This window comes from Haliotis rubra, unplaced genomic scaffold (genome assembly GCF_003918875.1).
Source record: "Haliotis rubra isolate DU_JTF1 unplaced genomic scaffold, ASM391887v1 Scf736, whole genome shotgun sequence".
Taxonomy (NCBI): Eukaryota; Metazoa; Mollusca; class Gastropoda; order Lepetellida; family Haliotidae; genus Haliotis; species Haliotis rubra.
The window spans coordinates 447720-473074 of NW_025767453.1; the positions used below are offsets into that span (position 1 = coordinate 447720).

At 43.2% G+C, this 25355-nt stretch overlaps 1 protein-coding gene across 1 annotated transcript in view; it reads right to left on the reverse strand.

The window, feature by feature from the left end:
- Positions 1-24448, reverse strand: part of LOC124259779 — a 41064-nt gene extending 16616 nt beyond the window's left edge. The window contains 5 exon segments of the mRNA XM_046693984.1: positions 4086-4181; positions 4589-4724; positions 7483-7619; positions 9655-9802; positions 23742-24448. Coding sequence (XP_046549940.1) covers positions 4086-4181; positions 4589-4724; positions 7483-7619; positions 9655-9802; positions 23742-24065 — 841 coding nt within the window. The 5' untranslated portion in view covers positions 24066-24448.
- Between the last annotated feature and the right edge of the window lie 907 nt (positions 24449-25355).

Sequence of the window (25355 nt, forward strand, 5' to 3'; positions counted from 1 at the left end):
CTCATTATACATGGATTGGCACACTGAATAAGGGCTTCCAGTACACGGAACACACTGAATAAACAATGTACGGACTGAATAAGGACCGCCTCATTATACATGGATCGGCGCACTGAATAAGGACCGCTTCAATGTCCGGATTGGCCCACTGAATAAAGAGCTTCAATGTACACGGATTGGCGCACTGAATAAGGACCGCCTCATTATACATGGATTGGCCCACTGAATAAGGACCGCCTCATTATACATGGATTGGCCCACTGAATAAGGAGCGCTTCACTGTACATGGATTGGCGCACTGAATAAGGAGCGCTTCACTGTACACGGATTGGCGCACTGAATAAGGACCGCCTCATTATACATGGATTGGCCCACTGAATAAGGGCTTCACTGTACACGGATTGGTGCACTGAATAAGGGCGGCTTCATTACCGCGGATTGGCCCACTGAATAAGGAGTGCTTCACGGTACTGATTGGCACACTGAATAAGGGGCTTCACGGTAACGGATTGGCGCACTGAATAAGGAGTGCTTCACGGTACACGGATTGGCGCACTGAATAAGGAGTGCTTCACGGTGTTGGCACTGGATTGGCTTCACTGTACAGTTGGCGCACTGAATAAGGACCGCTTCATTATACACGGATTGGCACACTGAATAAGGACCGCTTCACTGTACACGGATTGGTGCACTTAATAAGGAGCGCTTCACTGTACACGGATTGGCGCACTGAATAAGGAACGCTTCACTGTACACGGATTGGCACACTGAATAAGGAACGCTTCACTGTACACGGATTGGCACACTGAATAAGGAGCACGAACAAGAACACTGTACACAGATTGGAGCACTGAATAAGGAGCACTTCCAAGTACACCGACAAGGCAGACTGAATAAGGAGCGCTTCCCTCTATAGGGATTGGCGCACTAAACAATGATTGATAAACTGTACATGGATTTCAATAATCAACAATCAGCAGTGCACTGTACACGGATTGGCATACTGAACAGTGATCTGTACACTGTAGACGGGTTGGCATACTGAACAGTGATCTGTACACTGTAGACGGGTTGGCATACTGAACAGTGATCTGTACACTGTAGACGGGTTGGCATACTGAACAGTGATCTGTACACTGTAGACGGGTTGGCATACTGAACAGTGATCTGTACACTGTAGACGGGTTAACATAACGAACAAGGAGACTACATAGTCTCAAGTGTCGTTGTGATTAAAGAGCGGTCAAGATTCTATTTCTTTGACGGTGACGAATAACAACTGCATCTTACGCAAGCAATAAACAATTCGGCTTGATCAGGAAGCAGACTGTTAGTGTGTATAAGGGGTTATCTCCCAATTGACAGACACCCATTTGACAGACACCCAATTGGCAGACACTGAACTAGAAGGTTAATTAGGGTGACACCTACGGGTATAATGGAACAGTCCACTGTCTAGTGAGCAGAGCAGGGTGAGCCTGAAACAGGTTCGTTACTGAGTAGTTTGATTGTGGGTAAATAGAACTTTGTTGTGATTGAATGATAAATGGTTTTCTTCTCAAAATTGATTTTACTATCAATTACTGTCGAATATAAAAACAGGTTTGTCACTGAGAGGTTTGATTGTGTTTATTGATAGAAAAGACCCCTCCCAATAAAAGCATATGTACAACAGAAGTTAACTGTGAAAACGTTTTGTTTGAGAGATATAGATATGTACATATTTGAAAACATTCTGATTTGCAGTAAATGAGACACCTGCATTGCCATGTAAGATACGATTAATACCAATCAGTGTTCTAATTTTAACAATACTTTCTAAAGATTGTAACAGTTTGTGTTTTTGAGTAGTATACAATGGACATTCAAGGAAGTAATAAAAAACATTCTCACATCCATGGTCACATTCACATGATGCGTCATACATTAAACAATTATTATAAATAAATCGTAGTTAAGTGCACTCGTCCTATATCTCAATGTTGTGTGCAAAACATATAACTTCTTTATTCCTTATGAAAAACATTTGGGTTCATATTTGTCTTTATTTGATTTATACGATACAACAGTGTCGCAATTTCTAATAGCTAAGTTAATGTTTTCAATATGATGATGCCGACTCCCGTTAGACAAGAAGGTTAAACCGAAATGTTTATGAAAATAAACTGTTTATATTGCAGCAACAAGCATTCAAATTACTGTATTTTCGTCCATCTTTCAAAATAAATAATAAAGCTTAAGATAGTTCCTGTGTTTTTATTTGGACTATTCCATAATAATGTTGTTGTTTTAAGGTGTCTGCGAACTGGCTGTCTGCGTAATGGGAGGACACCGTATAAGGTGCAGTCACTCTATGTTTTCCACAGTCGACCCGTGAAAGTAACTGATGATTCTCGGCGAAACACAAGAAGGATATGATGAAAAGATAATTGCATACTGCATCGATTAATATCTTCATAAAAAGCAGAGTATGTTTTTCGCAAAGAGATAATTATTACCAAGTTCTCACAAGATGCTCCTTTCTTGATGTGCATACCGCCATAGGAGTGTATGGGGTAGTAACAGATATTACTGTATGGGGTAGTTACAGATATTAGAGTATGGGGTAGTTACAGATATTAGTGTATGGGGTAGTTACAGACATTAGTGTATGGGGTAGTTACAGACATTAGTGTATGAGGTAGTTACAGATATTAGTGTATGGGGTAGTAACAGATATTAGTGTATGGGTAGTTACAGACATTAGTGTATGGGGTAGTTACAGACATTAGTGTATGGGGTAGTTACGGACATTAGTGTATGAGGTAGTTACAGACATTAGTGTATGGGGTATTTACAGACATTAGTGTATGGGGTAGTTACAGGCATTAGTGTATGAGGTAGTTACAGATATTAGTGTATGGGGTAGTTACAGATATTAGTGTATGGGGTAGTTACAGATATTAGTGTATGGGGTAGTTACACATGTTAGTGTATGAGGTAGTTACAGATATAAGTGTATGGGGTAGTTACAGACATTAGATATTAGAGTATGGGGTAGTTAGTTACAGATGTTAGTGTATGGGGTAGTTACAGATATTAGTGTATGGGGTAGTTACAGACATTAGTGTATGGGGTAGTTACAGATGTTAGTGTATGAGGTAGTTACAGTTACAGACAGATGTTATTAGTGTATGGGTAGTACAGATATTACAGGTAGTTAGTGTATGTATGGGTAGTTACAGATATTAGTGTATGGGGTAGTTACAGATATTAGTGTATGGGGTAGTTAGTTAGTGTATGGGGTAGTTACAGATATTAGTGTATGGGGTAGTTACAGATATTAGTGTATGGGGTAGTTACAGATATTAGTGTATGGGGTAGTTACAGATATTAGTGTATGGGGTAGTTACAGATATTAGTGTATGGGGTAGTTACAGATATTAGTGTATGGGGTAGTTACAGATATTAGTGTATGGGGTAGTTACAGATATTAGTGTATGGGGTAGTTACAGATATTAGTGTATGGGTTACAGTAGTTACAGATATTAGTGTATGGGGTAGTTACAGATATTAGTGTATGGGGTAGTTACAGATATTAGTGTATGGGGTAGTTACAGATATTAGTGTATGGGGTAGTTACAGATATTAGTGTATGGGGTAGTTACAGATATTAGTGTATGGGGTAGTTACAGATATTAGTGTATTGGATAGTTACAGATATTAGTGTATGGGGTAGTTACAGATATTAGTGTATGGGGTAGTTACAGATATTAGTGTATGGGGTAGTTACAGATATTAGTGTATGGGTAGTTACAGATATTAGTGTATGAGGTAGTTATAGATATTAGTGTATGGGGTAGTTTCAGATATTAGTGGATGGGGTAGTTGCAGATATTAGTGTATGAGGTAGTTATAGATATTAGTGTATGGGGTAGTTATAGATATTAGTGTATGGGGTAGTTACAGATATTAGTGTATGGGGTAGTTACAGATGTTAGTGTATGGAGTAGTTACAGATATAAGTGTATGGGGTAGTTACAGATATTAGTGTATGGGGTAGTTACAGATATTAGTGTATGGGGGTAGTGAGATACAGCACATACCGTCATAGCAGTGTATGGGATAGTTACAGAGGACCCCGCCATCCACAAACGTATCCTCCACGCCATGTAGTTTATACCTAGGGGCTCTGAACATGCCTGAAACAGATCATTGCTCAATGAACAAATCATACATGTGCTACAGTCCGTTTGATTTCATTTGAGACCAATGAGTTGTTCACTAACACGAAATCTAATAAATGCAAGAAAACAAAATTTTGCACAGTCACATGAAATCGACATACCAACTCTGATGATTTGTTTCATAATTTGGACACCCGAACAGAAAAGTTGTTTAACAAGCGATCATTATTTTGTTGTCACTTTTCGCTATTTTCAACGAGGGGAGACCACTTAATGGTAGAACAGCCAGGTGTTCGAGTTGCACGTGTGAAATTGAAATTTCACTACACACGCTTGTTGATTGCCTGGACCTTTAACGTGGACCAATGAGAGTGAGTATATTTTGGCTGTCTTGAATCCCATGTTTCATAAATTAGCCCTACCTGGTATTGCCATTGACATGCGCACTGCTTGCCTAACAGGCATATCCGGTGTTGTTTTGGGGTGGCAGTATTCGGTGCTCATTTGGTTCAGGTTGGTCACTACAACGCACAGCTCTTTCTCATACTTCTGTAGCACCTAAAAGTAAAACGTAAACAATAAAACAACAAAATCATGAGGATCGACACTTGAAAAAACACATACATGTCCAACAAATGCAGCAGGGTGTAACACGACTAGATCGTCTTTGCCTGTTCTTCTACTGCTTTGGTGCCGGGTGTTATTTTATTATGTACTTTAGCGTGAAAGACTGAGATTTCTGAGTTTGATGAATGTGATATTTTCACTGCAGTGACAGAAATTATATCTCTTTGCCGGAATTACTTCATTGCTCAGCAACGTTTTTATCCAGCATCTTGTCACACAACCCAACAAATGGCATACATTTCACCAAATGCATTTGGTCGGCAGGCCTATAGACATCGGATGACCAACCTCCATCCCCTAAAACTGGGTCCAATCAGCTGATCGCCGGGTCATCCAGTGACTACCCCTCGCTGAGTTGTGTCGAGTCTGCGAGTTTACCTAACTTAGGAACACTTAAGTTACGTTTCGGCTAAGTTATTCCTCTTACAGTCGGTGAGGGGCTGTAAGTCTTCCTGTTACTGTTCTGATGGGGCGTCACTGCGCTTGTTATATCAGTGCAAGGGTCTATTTAAACCGGTTATAGTATTGAAGGGACGTTATTTCTAGGAAGCGTTTCAACGCTGATGGAAAGTTATTGATACCGTTTAAAAGGGATTAAGGGCCTTACTATGCCCGTTATGTTTGTGAATGGTTTATATTATTTACAGCTGTGAAATCGGAGTTATATATACCTGTGTCAGAATTCCAAGAGGACCCAATGTTTACCAAATTGAACACTGTGAGACACGTACCATCAACTGTAGAGTTCCTCTGAGGTCTGGCCGTGGCAGGCTTTTATTATAATATTATATTTACTGACATCTAGGAGAGATCGTCCCATTTAGCCAATTGTACTGTGCAGCAGATTCAAATCTACTCCTGTCACCAAAAAGAAGTGGAAGGTGCAGAGCAGTGTGCAGGAGGGAGTACCGATAGTGAGCTTTTTCACGTGTCGTGTCCCCTGATAGTGAGTGAGTGAGTGAGTTCACATTTAACGTAACATCGACATTGTTTCAGCCCTACATGTATAGCGGCAAGTTGTCCCGGAAAATACAGTTGGGGGAGTCCCAGTACATGTTATTAGTAATGCACGAGCTGAGAGGCGTATGGTTCATGCCAGTCATCTGTGTGTGAACACACGTGTCTGGTCATATTTCGCCTATTCATAAAATTTCATTTTGGCATACATTTGAAACCCTTTGAACTCTCTTCGATTGAAAACGTTTGAAAACAGTTAATTGGTGCAGTCAGCATGATTGTTGGCGGTTGAAAGGCGCTCTTGTCTTGCATTCATTGTTATAAATGGGGGCCTCCTTCTTTTCGGATCACAGCACATTCACAAGTGTATTGCTTCACGGGAGGTCTATAGTCGCTTCAGAGAGCTTTAAGGTTATATTTCAGGCGCAACAGAGTGGTAGCTACAGGGTTGATTGATCGGTGGGACATGGACTTAGCAGACGCCTCAAATGCAACAAATAGCTCAAACAATGGTGATATCAACTACTCAATATGTACTCAATAACAATTAATATGTTTTTCTAGATATGTATGGGTTGAATACCAAGTCCCCCGATTTTGTGAAATATATGTACAACCGCTTGTAATGACAGATCACAGGACACCATCAGACATTAATGCTGAGAATGAAGCTTTGGTGTGATGGAATCAGCACACTGACACACTGGTCAACCCTGTTAAATCTGAAGTTGAGGAACAGACTAAACAAGAAACTTTACGATTAAAGTGGCTGATCCAGGTGACTGGCTCATTGAAAATAGATTTGTCAAGCTGAGAGATATCCAAGAAACACTAAGAGCTAGATTCCAGAGGCCTATATCCACAGGGAATTAGTAGGGAAACTGTACTGACCGCTACCTTGGACTTCACATTTTCTGATTGTGAGAAGACATTGTTCGAGAGAAGTCATCTAGTATACACGGTGCAGCTGAGTGGATGGTGTTAATGTACAGTACAGATGAGTGGATGGAGTTTAGTGTATAAAGTGCAGCTGAGTTAATGGATTTTAGTGTATTGTGCAGTTGAATGGGTGATTATTAGTGTATAATCCAGCTGAGTGGATGGTTTTTAGCATATAATGCAGTTGAGTAGATTATTTTAGGATATGGTGCAGTTACGTGGATGTGTTCGAGAACATGGTGCAGTTGAGAGGATCTGTTTTGGGGACATGGTGCAGTTGAGAGGATCTGTTTTGGGGACATAGTGGAGTTACGTGGATGTGTTTCGAGAACATTGTGCAGTTGAGAGGATCTGTTTTGGGGACATGGTGCAGTTGAGAGGATCTGTTTTGGGGACATGGTTTAATTGAGAGGATCTGTTTTGGGGACACAGTGCAGTCCGGTGGATGTGTTTCGAGAACATTGTGCAGTTGAGAGGATCTGTTTTGAGGACATGGTGCAGTTGAGAGGATCTGTTTTGAGGACATGGTGCAGTTGAGAGGATCTGTTTTGGGAACAAGGTGCAGTAGAGACGATTTGTTTTGTGAACATGGTTTAGTTGAGAGGATCTGTTTTGGGGACATGGTGCAGTAGAGAGGGTCTCTTTTGAGGACATGGTGCAGTAGAGAGGGTCTGTTTGGAGAACATGATGCAGTTGAGGGAGAATGAGTGTCTCCTGCTGTAACATGACGGTGACAGCAGTCCCTGGAGGGTATAAGCTGCAAGGTGTAGCAGGGTACATATTATGTTCTTACCTGCTTGAAGGTAATGTCTTTGTCTTGAGTCTTTGCTTCTAACTGGTTCCCGAACCACTGAAAGATCTTCTTGCCTGGGTTCCAGCCATAGCCCCTCATCAAGTTGGGTAGGAGACTGCAGTACCCACACTGGTGGTCTGTCAACAATAGACTAAACATACATACGAAAAGAACATGTACATTCAAATTTACATAGCACACGCATTAAACTCAGTTGCAACAACGAATTTCCTACACATGCTGTTGATATTGTCATGATCATACATGATTAAGCAGGTACTAGTTTCTATACAATTACGATCGGGCATTAAAGAGCCGCTGTCGGTAAATGTAAATAGGAAAATCGGGGCAACATGAAAAACACAGTTTCAACTAGTAGGGTAGACTAACAACTAGTCTCTGAAATGAACATATTTAGGAGATAAACGTACTGTGTTTTGAAATTAGATGAATGTTAGACCGAATTGATAGTCTCTAAATTTCATTTGAAGCCGAACGCGTAGCGTGATGTTTCAAATGATTAATTTAGAGACCAACAATTCGGTCTAACATTCATCTAATTTCAAAACACAGTATGTTTATCTCCATTCTACCATAACCGATTTAACATCGAACTTCCTCGTCCTGCGGAAGACACGGCGTAATCCGGCATGGGACGAGAAGGCGAATTGAACTCGTCTGTGAAGGGAGTGGTAGGTGCCGTTCGTATGTTTGTTAACATTGCAACACAAAATATATTCTGTCCAAAGAAAACAAACTACTGTTTATTCAATACAATAATGTAACACCTAAGAGCTTGGTTTATATAATCATAACTCCACACGACCGAAACCAGCCTATTCTTTTGTGTGCCGTGTTACTGTACCACCCCCACCCCCACTGTACCCCTGCCACACTATAATGTAATCGTCTGACCTATTTATTTTCTTGGCAGTAGACAGTTACGCAACAGTTTGAAATGGCAGACGAGCCAGTGTTTACATTTTGCGAAAGGTTGAAATTCGAAGTGACAGTTGATAATACTTGACTGACTGTCGAACCTGAACACTGGAGAATCGAAGAAAACATCGTTTTCTGATCGACCTATAACCTGTAACTCATCAAAGACTGTTGATTTTTATGACCGGCGAGTGTCGATCATGATTTCACGTACCTGCCTCCACCCCGGCATGCGACAAAAGAGTGACAGTGCTGCTTTGTGTACATGCGACTAACTTGGGATTCCTTGGAACATTGTTCTCATCATTTTGGACTGGATTGTGGCCAAGCTTTTCAAAGTGTACGAACATAGCACTGACAGCCTTGCGGGGAAGGTGGCAGAGAGCGGAATTCTCGTGGTTTAATTTTTGACATTTTGAACGATGCAACGGGACATGATGGAGTATGAGTGGCCTAAATTTTGTGTTTCTCCTGACCGTTATCTTGAGAATTTCTCATTCTAAACGGAAACAAATATACCATTTACCAAGTAGGTAAATGTTTACGAACGTTTTGCCGCACAAATAGGGATAGATAGGGATATTTTTAATTTTTACAAGGTTTTCTGATTTATATGTTAGATATTGTTTGTTTATGTTTGGGGATGTGTATTGTAATTAAGTTTGAATATTTTTATAATAGAAGGTAATAATTATGATAGTGAGGTTCCCTAATAATTGTGGAGGAGAAATCGTTTAATTGTAGTTTTCGAGTTTTAATAAATGTTTCATCAGTATTTCCATCACGTGTTGATGTGTTGATATTAGTCATGTTGGTGGCCAAGCTGAAGTAGTGCGGCAGTGTTGTATACGTGCGCAAATGTAGAAGTATATTAATATTGCTGGTCAAAAGATAAATGTAAGAGCGCATAGATTATAATACATCTCGTGAAAGCATATGTTATATGCTTCTTATGTTCTCTACTTCATCCACCGTGATATCTGTCTACATTTGAATTCGCAATATCTGATATTTTTATCCAGCAGTACCTTTTTATCATTCACACAGAATTTGATCATTCACATCTCCGTCCAACGTTCAACAACTACACGAGCTCAACCCACTTCTTCATGAAAAAGGTAGTTTACCCTTTCACATACAGGTCTTATTCTTCCTTCATACACGATCACACCAATAGTGAGGAGAGTGAATTTTAATTCATGTTAAGCTATGCTAGTTTTTTTGCGGCCTTACCTAAAAACACAGTTGACAAATCCTGGCTGAGGAAGCCTTCGATGTCTTTGGAGTTGTACCCCACAGCCAACAGCGTTGCCGTCATGGCCCCTGCGCTGGCACCCGCCAGTCTCCTGATCTGTGGCCAAATCCCAAGTTCCTCCAGCACCTGGCAGTTGAGCATCGACGTCAACACAAACAAATATCGTAATGTTTAGAAATGGCTACTCGGGAAGTAAGGCACGGTGGTGAAACATATTTAATAGTTAAAAACATTTAAAATTTAGTTTTTTCTCAGATTCAGAATTTATATCTGTTGTGTATCCATTTCACCTTTTCAGTGGTTGTGAAGTATGGTGTGTGTTGTGGGGTATGGGACTGGAAGCTGTAGCTGTTGAAAGGGTACAGCGATAATATATTTAGCCAATATTAAGTGTGAAAAGTGTATAAACCATCAGCCTTTGTAGATAGTGAAATCGGTATTGTTATATATTGGTTGTACATTATGAGTATTTACACGTTTTATGACGTTGTTGAAACATGCTTGGCATAAACTAGAATGAAAGACATGGGTTAACTTGAACACATATTTATCATATTAGTATGGATACGGTTGTGTGTGGTTGGCGCAAACTATAGACAACACAGGATTTAGGCACAGTGTAGCACAGAACTCGGAACACGGAACTCATAGAACGTAATATGGTCCTGGAACACCTAAACTCTATACTCGCTGACTGTAATATAGTCCTGGGAGACCTAAGCTTTACGCTCACTGAATTTGATAGGGTCCTGGGATACCTAATCTGTATACTCGCTGGCTGTAATATAGTCCTGGGACACCTAAGCTATAGGGTCCTGGGATCTGTGAAACCTAATCTTTATACTGGCGGACTGTAATATGGTCCTGGGACACCTAAACGTTATACTCGCTGACTGTCATATAGTCTAGTGATACCAAAGCTTTACGCTCACTGAATTTGATAGGGTCAAGGGATGCCTAAGATTTCCACTCACTGACTGTGATATGGTCCAGGGATGCCTAAGCTTTCCACTCGCTGACTGTGATATGATCCAGGGATGCCTAAGCAGGGATTTCCACTCACTGACTGTGATATGGTCCAGGGATGCCTAAGCTTTCCACTCACTGACTGTGATATGATCCAGGGATGCCTAAGCTTTCCACTCACTGACTGTGATATGGTCCAGGGATGCCTAAGCTTTCCACTCACTGACTGTGATATGGTCCACAGATGCCTAGGCTTTCCACTCACTGACTGTGATATGGTCCAGGGATGCCTAAGCTTTCCACTCACTGACTGTGATATGGTCCAGGGATGCCTAAGCTTTCCACTCACTGACTGTGATATGGTCCAGGGATGCCTAAACTTTCCACTCGCTGACTGTGATATGGTCCAGGGATGCCTAGGCTTTCCACTCAATGACTGTGATATGGTCCAGGGATGCCTAAGCTTTCCACTCACTGACTGTGATATGGTCCAGGGATGCCTAAGCTTTCCACTCACTGACTGTGATATGGTCCAGGGATGCCTAAGCTTTCCACTCACTGACTGTGATATGGTCCAGGGATGCCTAAGCTTTCCACTCACTGAATTTGATGTAGTCTAAGCTTTCCACTCGCTGACTGTGATATGGTCCAGGGATGCCTAAGCTTTCCACTCACTGACTGTGATATGGTCCAGAGATGCCTAGGCTTTCCACTCGCTGACTGTGATATGGTCCAGGGATGCCTAAGCTTTCCACTCACTGACTGTGATATGGTCCATGGATACCTAAGCTTTCCACTCACTGACTGTGATATGGTCCAGGGATGCCTAAGCTTTCCACTCACTGAATTTGATGTAGTCTAAGCTTTCCACTCGCTGACTGTGATATGGTCCAGGGATGCTAAGCTTTCCAAGCTTGATATGGTCCACTAAGCTTTCCACTCACTGACTGTGATATGGTCCTGGGATGCCTAAGCTTTCCACTCACTGACTGTGATATGGTCCAGGGATGCCTAAGCTTTCCACTCACTGACTGTGATATGGTCCAGGGATGCCTAAGCTTTCCACTCACTGACTGTGATATGGTCCAGGGATGCCTAAGCTTTCCACTCACTGACTGTGATATGGTCCAGGGATGCCTAAGCTTTACACTCACTGACTGTGATATGGTCCAGGGATGCCTAAGCTTTCCACTCACTGACTGTGATATGGTCCAGGGATGCCTAAGCTTTCCACTCGCTGACTGTGATATGGTCCAGGGATGCCTAAGCTTTCCACTCACTGACTGTGATATGGTCCAGGGATGCCTAAGCTTTCCACTCACTGACTGTGATATGGTCCAGGGATGCCTAAGCTTTCCACTCACTGACTGTGATATGGTCCAGAGATGCCTAGGCTTTCCACTCGCTGACTGTGATATAGTCCAGGGATGCCTAAGCTTTCCACTCACTGACTGTGATATGGTCCAGAGATGCCTAGGCTTTCCACTCGCTGACTTTGATAAGGTCCAGGGATGCCTAAGCTTTACACTCACTGACTGTGATATGGTCCAGGGATGCCTAAGCTTTCCACTCACTGACTGTGATATGGTCCAGGGATGCCTAAGCTTTCCACTCACTGAATTTGATGTAGTCTAAGCTTTCCACTCGCTGACTTTTTTATACCAGATAACAATAGGCGGGTTGTACTTAGTCCAGCGATGTCTAATAAAAAAAGTTTTATCTCTCAGCTGTTAATGAGCCAAACCGTTTTCAGTCGGTTCAGTTAGCGCTTCAGCAATATACAGAGCTCCAGCCTTGGGGCAGCTGACCAAACAATGTTACACCTGCTCCGTGTCAGTGAACACGCTGTACAGCAGATTGAAGTACAACATGTCAATGGGGGAGATGTGACGAACAGTCCAATAAATGCTTCATTGAACATACAATGCGGTTAGCAGTACGAATACCGTGCATTGAATGTTGGTACAATGAAATACCACGTGTTCAAAATATATTGTGAAATGGCTAGCTAGTTTCCAGTTGACCCATTTATATCTCATTTGGTAAAACTCATGGTCTGTCATAAAAAGTCATATGGCATATACATTCCTGTTCTCATTGTCTCTGGTACAGTCATTGATTACAACAGTGCCCGTAAATAAATGAGAAACAACTAGGAACGATGAAATCGACCTCTGACAATAATTTAAAATCCATACGCTGAAATACACAGACGGATATACCGGATATACCGCACACGGAATATAATTGTCCGGAATTTCCAAGGGTCTTACAGTCCGGTACACCATTTCAAAACACCGTGTGGCGAATTTATTACCCTTAAGATCTTTTTATTTAGCTTATCTTTAAACAACAACATTCATTCATCGGCAGAATGAGACGCAAAACGTTTCGCCATGATTTTCCCGAACGGTCATAAAGGGAGATAACTTAGGATGGTTTAGTTTATGACAAAATTATCGAATTTGAGTTTTTGTTAAACGACAAGTGAAATGCAGTAGCATTTTATTTTTTGGATATATTTATTGACACAAACAAATAAGAAATTATGGTAACAATTTTATTACTCTGTTTCTGCTTATAATTGAATACGCCAACTCTAAAATTTCGAAGTGATCAGCCGTTTGGCAGCCACACTCCATCTAAGGTCAAGGTCATTCGTACAACCCGCGTCGTGTGTCACATGACAGAATTGACGGGGTGTACGGTTCGTACGACCTGGCACATCCGCCTACATGGTTTCGTATGCTTTGACTACTGACCAATCAGAATTTAACAAATTCATCTTAAGTGTAACAAAGACAACCTACGGTCAACCTATATAGCTAGCGTGTACTGAAGGCAGTCATATACTCAAGCACAACCAGTAACACAGACGGATATACCGGATATACCGCACACACGGCCAACCTATATAGCTAGCGTACAGAAGGCAGTCATATACTGAAGTACAACCAGTAACACAGACGGATATACCGCACACACGGCCAACCTATATAGCTAGCGTGTACTGAAGGCAGTCATATACTCAAGCACAACCAGTAACACAGACGGATATACCGGATATACCGCACACACGGCCAACCTATATAGTTAGCGTGTACTGAAAGGAGTCATACACTCAAGCACAACCAGTAACACAGACGGATATACCGGATATACCGCACACACGGCCAACCTATATAGTTAGCGTGTACTAAAGGCAGTCATACACTAAAGTACAACCAGGAACACAGACGGATATACCGCACACAAGGCCAACCTATATAGATAGCGTGTACTAAAGGCAGTTATACACTGAAGTAATACCAGTAACACAGACGGATATACCGGATACACCGCACACACGGCCAACCTATATAGCTAGCGTGTACTGAAGGCAGTCATACACTGAAGTACAACCAGTAACACAGACGGTTATACCGCACACACGACCAACCTATATAGCCAGCGTGTACTGAAGGCAGTCATACACTGAAGTACAACCAGTAACACAGACGGTTATACCGCACACACGACCAACCTATATAGAAAGCGTGTACTGAAGGCAGTCATACACTGAAGTACAACCAGTAACACAGACGGATATACCGGATATACCGCATACACGGCCAACCTATATAGCCAGCTTGTACTGAAGGCAGTCATACACTGAAGTACAACCAGTAACACAGACGGATATACCGGATATACCGCACACACGGCCAACCTATATAGCTAGCGTGTACTGAAGGCAGTCATACACTGAAGTACAACCAGTAACACAGACGGATATACCGGATATACCGCACACACGGCCAACCTATATAGCTAGCGTGTACTGAAGGCAGTCATACACTGAAGTACAACCAGTAACACAGACGGTTATACCGCACACACGGCCAACCTATATAGCTAGCGTGTACTGAAGGCAGTCATACACTGAAGTACAACCAGTAACACAGACGGATATACCGGATATACCGCACACACGGCCAACCTATATAGATAGCGTGTACTGAAGGCAGTCATACACTGAAGTACAACCAGTAACACAGACGGATATACCGGATATACCGCACACACGGCCAACCTATATAGATAGCGTGAACTGAAGGCAGTCATACACTGAAGTACAACCAGTAACACAGACGGATATACCGGATATACCGCACACACGGCCAACCTATATAGCTAGCGTGTACTGAAGGCAGTCATACACTGAAGTACAACCAGTAACACAGACGGATATACCGGATATACCGCACACACGGCCAACCTATATAGCTAGCGTGTACTGAAGGCAGTCATACACTGAAGTACAACCAGTAACACAGACGGATATACCGGATATACCGCACACACGGCCAACCTATATAGCTAGCGTGTACTGAAGGCAGTCATACACTGAAGTACAACCAGTAACACAGACGGATATACCGGATATACCGCACACACGGCCAACCTATATAGCCAGCGTGTACTGAAGGCAGTCATACACTGAAGTACAACCAGTAACACAGACGGATATACCGCACACACGACCAACCTATATAGCTAGCGTGTACTGAAGGCAGTCATACACTGAAGTACAACCAGTAACACAGACGGATATACCGGATATACCGCACACACGGCCAACCTATATAGCTAGCGTGTACTGAAGGCAGTCATACACTGAAGTACAACCAGTAACACAGACGGATATACCGGATATACCGCACACACGACCAACCTATATAGCTAGCGTGTACTGAAGGCAGTCATACACTGAAGTACAACCAGTAACACAGACGGATATACCGGATATACCGCACACACGGCCAACCTATATAGCTAGCGTGTACTGAAGGCAGTCATACACTGAAGTACAACCAGTAACACAGACGGATATACCGGATATACCGCACACGGCCAACCTATATAGCTAGCGTGTACTGAAGGCAGTCATACACTGAAGTACAACCAGTAACACAGACGGATATACCGATATACCGCACACGACCAACCTATATAGATAGCGTGTACTGAAGGCAGTCATACACTGAAGTACAACCAGTAACACAGACGGATATACCGGATATACCGCACACACGGCCAACCTATATAGCTAGTGTGAACTGAAGGCAGTCATACACTGAAGTACAACCAGTAACACAGACGGATATACCGCACACACGGCCAACCTATATAGCTAGCGTGTACTGAAGGCAGTCATACACTGAAGTACAACCAGTAACACAGACGGATATACCGGATATACCGCACACACGGCCAACCTATATAGCTAGCGTGTACTGAAGGCAGTCATACACTGAAGTACAACCAGTAACACAGACGGATATACCGGATATACCGCACACACGGCCAACCTATATAGCTAGCGTGTACTGAAGGCAGTCATACACTGAAGTACAACCAGTAACACAGACGGATATACCGGATATACCGCACACACGGCCAACCTATATAGCTAGCGTGAACTGAAGGCAGTCATACACTGAAGTACAACCAGTAACACAGACGGATATACCGGATATACCGCACACACGGCCAACCTATATAGCTAGCGTGTACTGAAGGCAGTCATACACTGAAGTACAACCAGGAACACAGACAGATATACCGGATATACCGCACACAAGGCCAACCTATATAGATAGCGTGTACTAAAGGCAGTAATACACTGAAGTAATACAAGTAACACAGACGGATATACCGGATACACCGCACACACGGCCAACCTATATAGCTAGCGTGTACTGAAGGCAGTCATACATTGAAGTACAACCAGTAACATAGACGGTTATACCGCACACACGGCCAACCTATATAGCCAGCTTGTACTGAAGGCAGTCATACACTGAAGTACAACCAGTAACACAGACGGTTATACCGGATATACCGCACACACGACCAACCTATATAGAAAGCGTGTACTGAAGGCAGTCATACACTGAAGTACAACCAGTAACACAGACGGTTATACCGCACACACGACCAACCTATATAGAAAGCGTGTACTGAAGGCAGTCATACACTAAAGGACAACCAGTAACACAGACGGATATACCGGATATACCGCATACACGGCCAACCTATATAGCTAGCGTGTACTGAAGGCAGTAATACACTGAAGTACAACCAGTAACACAGACGGATATAACGGATATACCGCACACACGACAAACCTATATAGCCAGCTTGTACTGAAGGCAGTCATACACTGAAGTACAACCAGTAACACAGACGGATATACCGGATATACCGCACACACGGCCAACCTATATAGCTAGCGTGTACTGAAGGCAGTCATACACTGAAATACAACCAGTAACACCGACGGTTATACCGCACACACGGCCAACCTATATAGCTAGCTTGTACTGAAGGCAGTCATACACTGAAGTACAACCAGTAACACAGACGGTTATACCGCACACACGACCAACCTATATAGATAGCGTGTACTGAAGGCAGTCATACACTGAAGTACAACCAGTAACACAGACGGATATACCGGATATACCGCACACACGGCCAACCTATATAGCTAGCTTGAACTGAAGGCAGTCATACATTGAAGTACAATCAGTAAAACAGACGGATATACCGGACATACCGCACACACGGTCAACCTATATAGCTAGCGTGTACTGAAAGCAGTAATACACTGAAGTACAACCAGTAAAACATACGGATATACCGGATATACCGCACACACGGCCAACCTATATAGCTAGCGTGTACTGTAGGCAGTCAAACACTCAAGCACAACCAGTAACACCGACGGGTATACCGCACACACGGCCAACCTTTATAACTAGCGTGTACTGAAGGCAGTCATACACTGAAGTACAACCAGTAACACAGACGGATATACCGGATATACCGCACCCACGGCCAACCTATATAGATAGCGTGTACTGAAGGCAGTCATATACTGAAGTACAACCAGTAACACGGACGGATATACCGGATATACCGCACACACGGCCAACCTATATAGATAGCGTGTACTGAAGGCAGTCATACACTCAAGCACAACCAGTAACACAGACGGATATACCGGATATACCGCACACACGGCCAACCTATATAGCTAGCGTGTACTGAAGGCAGTCATACACTGAAATACAACCAGTAACACAGACGGATATACCGGATATACCGCACACACGGCCAACCTATATAGCCAGCGTGTACTGAAGGCAGTCATACACTGAAGTACAACCAGTAACACAGACGGTTATACCGCACACACGGCCAACCTATATAGCTAGCGTGAACTGAAGGCAGTCATACTTTGAAGTACAACCAGTAACACAGACGGATATACCGGATATACCGCATACACGGCCAACCTATATAGCTAGCGTGTACTGAAGGCAGTCATACACTGAAGTACAACCAGTAACACAGACGGATATACCGGATATACCGCACACACGGCCAACCTATATAGCTAGCGTGTACTGAAGGCAGTCATACACTGAAGTACAACCAGTAACACAGACGGATATACCGGATATACCGCACACACGGCCAACCTATATAGCTAGCGTGAACTGAAGGCAGTCATACACTGAAGTACAAGTAACTGACACGGATATACCGGATATACCGCACACACGGACAACCTATATAGATAGCGTGAACTGAAGGCAGTCATACACTGAAGTACAACCAGTAACACAGACGGATATACCGGATATACCGCACACACGGCCAACCTATATAGCTAGCGTGTACTGAAGGCAGTCATACACTGAAGTACAACCAGTAACACAGACGGATATACCGCACACACGGCCAACCTATATAGCTAGCTTGTACTGAAGGCAGTCATACACTGAAGTACAACCAGTAACACAGACGGATATACCGGTTATACCGCATACACGGCCAAATTATATAGCTAGCGTGTACTGAAGGCAGTCATATACTGAAGTACAACCAGTAACACAGACGGATATACCGGATATACCGCACACACGGCCAACCTATATATCTTGCGTGAACTGAAGGCAGTCATACATTGAAGTACAACAAGTAACACATACGGATATACCGGATATACCGGATATACCGCACACACGACCAACCTATATAGCTAGCGTGAACTGAAGGCAGTCATACATTGAAGTACAACGAGTAACACAGACGGATATACCGGATATACCGCACACACGGCCAACCTATATAGCTAGCGTGTACTGAAGGCAGTCATACACTGAAGTACAACCAGTAACACAGACGGATATAACGGATATACCGCACACACGGACCAACCTATATAGCCAGCGTGTACTGAAGGCAGTCATACACTGAAGTACAACCAGTAACACAGACGGATATACCGGATATACCGCACACACGGCCAACCTATATAGCTAGCGTGTACTGAAGGCAGTCATACACTGAAGTACAACCAGTAACACAGACGGATATACCGCACACACGGCCAACCTATATAGCTAGCGTGTACTGAAGGCAGTCATACACTGAAGTACAACCAGTAACACAGACGGATATACCGCACACACGACCAACCTATATAGCTAGCGTGTACTGAAGGCAGTCATACACTGAAGTACAACCAGTAACACAGACGGATATACCGGATATACCGCACACACGGCCAACCTATATAGCTAGCGTGTACTGAAGGCAGTCATACACTGAAGTACAACCAGTAAAACAGACGGATATACCGGATATACCGCACACACGGCCAACCTATATAGCTAGCGTGTACTGAAGGCAGTCATACACTGAAGTACAACCAGTAACACAGACGGATATACCGGATATACCGCACACACGGCCAACCTATATAGCTAGCGTGTACTGAAGGCAGTCAAACACTGAAGTACAACCAGTAACACAGACGGATATACCGGATATACCGCACACACGGCCAACCTATATAGCTAGCGTGTACTGAAGGCAGTCATACACTGAAGTACAACCAGTAACACAGACGGATATACCGGATATACCGCACACACGGCCAACCTATATAGATAGCGTGTACTGAAGGCAGTCATATACTGAAGTACAACCAGTAACACAGACGGATATACCGGATATACCGCACACACGGCCAACCTATATAGATAGCGTGTACTGAAGGCAGTCATACACTGAAGCACAACCAGTAACACAGACGGATATACCGGATATACCGCACACACGGCCAACCTATATAGCTAGCGTGTACTGAAGGCAGTCAAACACTGAAATACAACCAGTAACACAGACGGATATACCGGAAATACCGCACACACGGCCAACCTATATAGCCAGCGTGTACTGAAGGCAGTCATACACTGAAGTACAACCAGTAACACAACGGAGAGACGGTTATACCGCACACACGGCCAACCTATATAGCTAGCGTGAACTGAAGGCAGTCATACTTTGAAGTACAACCAGTAACACATACGGATATACCGGATATACCGCATACACGGCCAACCTATATAGCTAGCGTGTACTGAAGGCAGTCATACACTGAAGTACAACCAGTAACACAGACGGATATACCGGATATACCACACACAAGGCCAACCTATATAGCTAGCGTGTACTGAAGGCAGTCATATACAGAAGTACAACCAGTAACACAGACGGATATACCGGATATACCGCACACACGGCCAACCTATATATCTTGCGAGAACTGAAGGCAGTCATACACTGAAGTACAAGTAACTGACACGGATATACCGGATATACCGCACACACGGACAACCTATATAGATAGCGTGAACTGAAGGCAGTCATACACTGAAGTAATACCAGTAACACAGACGGATATACCGGATATACCGCACACACGGCTAACCTACATAGCTAGCGTGTACTGAAGGCAGTCATACACTAGAGTACAACCAGTAACACAGACGGATATACCGCACACACGGCCAACCTATATAGCCAGGTTGTAGTGAAGGCAGTCATACACTGAAGTACAACCAGTAACACAGACGGATATACCGGTTATACGGCATACACGGCCAAATTATATAGCTAGCGTGTACTGAAGGCAGTCATATACTGAAGTACAACCAGTAACACAGACGGATATACCGGATATACCGCACACACGGCCAACCTATATATCTTGCGTGAACTGAAGGCAGTCATACATTGAAGTACAACAAGTAACACATACGGATATACCGGATATACCGGATATACCGCACACACGGCCAACCTATATAGCTAGCGTGAACTGAAGGCAGTCATACATTGAAGTACAACGAGTAACACAGACGGATATACCGGACATACCGCACACACGGCCAAGCTTTATAGCTAGCGTGTACTGAAGGCAGTCATACACTCAAGCACAGCCAGTAACACAGACGGATATACCGGATATACCGCACACACGGCCAACCTATATAGCTAGCGTGAACTGAAGGCAGTCATACTTTGAAGTACAACCAGTAACACATACGGATATACCGGATATACCGCATACACGGCCAACCTATATAGCTAGCGTGTACTGAAGGCAGTCATACACTGAAGTACAACCAGTAACACAGACGGATATACCGGATATACCGCACACACGGCCAACCTATATATCTTGCGTGAACTGAAGGCAGTCATACACTGAAGTACAACCAGTAACACATACGGATATACCGGATATACCGCACACACGGACAACCTATATAGATAGCGTGTACTGAAGGCAGTCATACACTAGAGTACAACCAGTAACACAGACGGTTATACCGCACACACGGCCAACCTATATAGCCAGCTTGTACTGAAGGCAGTCATACACTGAAGTACAACCAGTAACACAGACGGTTATACCGCACACACGGCCAACCTATATAGCTAGCGTGTACTGAAGGCAGTCATATACTGAAGTACAACCAGTAACACAGACGGTTATACCGGATATACCGCACACACGGCCAACCTATATAGCTAGCGTGAACTGAAGGCAGTCATACACTGAAGTACAACAAGTAACACAGACGGATATACCGGATATACCGCACACACGGCCAACCTTTATAGCTAGCGTGTACTGAAGGCAGTCATACACTCAAGCACAACCAGTAACATATACGGATATACCGGATATACCGCACACACTGCCAACCTATATAGTTAGCGTGAACTGAAGGCAGTCATACATTGAAGTACAATCAGTAACACATACGGATATACCGGATATACCGCATACACGGCCAACCTATATAGCTAGCGTGTACTGAAGGCAGTCATACACTGAAGTACAACCAGTAACATATACGGATATACCGGATATACCGCACACACGGCCAACCTATATAGATAGCGTGTACTGAAGGCAGTCATAAACTGAAGTACAACCAGTAACACAGACGGATATACCGCACACACGGCTAACCTATATAGCTAGCGTGTACTGAAGGCAGTCATACACTGAAGCAGAACCAGTAACACAGACGGATATACCGGACATACCGCACACACGGCCAACCTATATGGATAGCGTGTACTGAAGGCAGTCATACACTGAAGTACAACCAATAACACAGACGGATATACCGGATATACCGCACACACGGCCAACCTATATAGATAGCGTGTACTGAAGGCAGTCATACACTGAAGTACAACCAGTAACACAGACGGATATACCGGATATACCGCACACACGGCCAACCTATATAGCTAGCGTGTACTGAAGGCAGTCATATACTGAAGTACAACCAGTAACACAGACGGATATACCGGATATACCGCACACACGGCCAACCTATATAGCTAGCGTGAACTGAAGGCAGTCATACATTGAAGTACAACCAGTAACACAGACGGATATACCGGACATACCGCACACACGGCCAACTTATATAGCTAGCGTGGTTTACACTAGTCTTAGCAAGGGTTGGACTAGGTGACCCAGGGCATCAACACGCCAAGTGCTATCAGGGTGTGCTGATCTCACCTTGTATATGTCGTGCCCAATTCCTGGAATTGCTTATTCCCTGGTTTTGTGCAACCGCTCTGTCCCATTTCCGGGAACGGGGCAATTCATGATTCAATTTGCACAATCCAAGGAATGGGCAGGGATTAAAATATAATCCAAATGAGAGACATCATGATTAATGTTTATTCTGATAAAGCAGTATCTTGATACAATGTAATACATCCAAACACTTATGTAGTCGTGATCTAGATGAATAGTCAGCATACATTATTACATTGTTCATTAATACTGGTAAATAATTTCTCTTCAATGATACAGTAATGCTGTCAGTGGCCTAATCATCCCAGGATGCCGCCATATTAACATTTCAAACCAAATTTACATGTCACCGTCAACCCCGTTTCAAGCCCTCCACTTACACTCCCTGTACAGACCATCCTCAGCAAACGACCGGCAAACATTTACACAGACTCTTTGTGTACACAGAGACGTGCAGGGAGAAGGTGTAATATGCCGTTATGTTACCGTGTCATGACGAAATGAAAAATATCGTGATAATCACCGAATCTGGTGTCTAAATCTCTTTACTTTAAATGCGAAATTCTCAGTCGGTGCTAAATACAGGTATCATGTGACATGAACCACTGCGTTTGACCCGATGCAGCAAATGTTTGACTGTAAAATCACAAAATGCCAGCGTGTATCTGACGGCGGGGCAACCGACCCTTACCATGACACAACCTTCACACATGGTAATATAGTTATACCGGTGCCGGTGTGGTTTAAACATAGAACCAACGCTGTGATCAGGGATGAATACAGAAATGTGATGGTGTTCCACTCCCTTAACCATTCACCAGTGAAGTACCCACACGTGTTCATCTACACACCGCTTAACATACAGTGGCCCAGCGTAGACGTTGTACTCAGTTAATACTCAAGTTAATAGTGCTCTGTGAAAGGACAAGTGAATCACCCTTCCTAAAGATGCATTGCGCAGCTAATGCACGTACGTTAAACACCACACTGATGTTTGACGTTGCTATAAACGTTCAACTGTAGTGTATCTCCATGTGAGATATATTTCATCAAGCACTGGCCCAGCTGGTCATAGTTTGAGTGTAAAGGTATATAATTAAGGTTTGGAGTTATAACAGCTAGTATCCTTACCCGAACAGCGCCACAGTATGCAAGTCCTTTATTCCCTCCGCCTTCGAAAACGATGTTCTCGAAAGGAAAGGTATAATCCGATGGGTCGATTTTCTTCGCCTTCCTGTCAACTGTATTTAACATAGAGTAAAACTTGCGTTTTCTGAACAGTTTTATTCCATCTGACTCGTCACAACTGCTTTCTTCATCCGCTTCTAGATCGGAATCAGATTCAGATTCGAACTTCGTCTCTATCTCTTCCAAGTATTTCCTCTGAGCTTCTTTAACGGTAAGCACTGCCGGGTTGATAGATTCCGAGGAGGTACTACTAGACTTGTTGCCCATTCTTTTAACAGTAATACATACGACTGACAATAAATAGTTGAATCGAATTGTGAGCAGACGACAACACACGTCTGCTCTGTTCTAGCGAAACACGTGTCTGGGGCTCGCAGTATATGCAACACAAGGGATATCTCACCTTACTGCCAGATATGTCGGATATGACGTAAAACTTTAAAGGATTTCATTCGCTCCCACACCACTGGTATTGACGTGATTAAGTTCAGACAAAGGTACAAAGGAGGTTGGCCATGGTTCGGCGACTGTATGTTGGCTTTGTAAGTTTCCGTGAAGCCAGGAGCAGTACAAGCAGACGTTTCATTGGGGACTGGTTGACTGAAACCTTTTGATAGTTCCGCGAGGGATATATAGGTTATCACTCTAATTATAGACAGGTAGCGAAATGAACCGGCTCGAGTTGTTTCCCTTAGTGAATAACTGCTTCGAGAGATATAGCCAGCTGATAACAGAACAGGCCCGTGACCCCTTTAACTTAGCCTTGTTCCAAAGCTGTATATTGAATGTTAAGTACATTAATTCGATCCTTTAAAGAGGCAAGTCTAGATAAGCGGACAGTACCGTAAAAACACCAGTCTGTTATTTACTTGTGAAGAAATTAACATTTAAACTATTAATTATTACCTCAGGGACTTGTGGAGGGTCTATCCCCTACTCAGGCGTGAGTATAATGCCTGATCATCCAGGCCCTGGTCAACACGTGATTACAGATCGACTGAAAACTCTGGATCTGTGCAGTGCTTATGTGTAGACCAACGCTTAGTCTCTGAATATATATAATTTTGTTTGCAACAAATAAACCCATTTAACTTGAAAAGGAGCCCCAGGGAGGCCAGAGGTTAAGAACATGGGGAAATCTAGACTTCCTTCATTTAGGGCTTTAGCTTTGCAGGGAGGGCTGGGCTGTAGGATAAATAACGTGGTTCAGGGACTGTGAGACAGACTACACTGCAGGGAGGGCTGGGCTGTAGGGAAAATAATGTGGTTCATGGACTGTGAGACAGACTGCGTGTATGTGCACCGTCGATTTTCTTTTACGAATGGGGAAAAGAAATCAGCTTGACCGACATGGATTGAAAGTGAAAATGTAGGTCTACATGTTTGAACTGTATAGTCTTAATATTCTTTATGTACTTGATACAACATTATGCATATGACACATCTTGATAGGAGTTTATAGGTACACTTATCTTTTGTCGAAGAGTAACTGATACTGATCAATTTCATTTCATGGAAACAAAAGACTCTACATTAAAGATCACAGATAGTAGCATC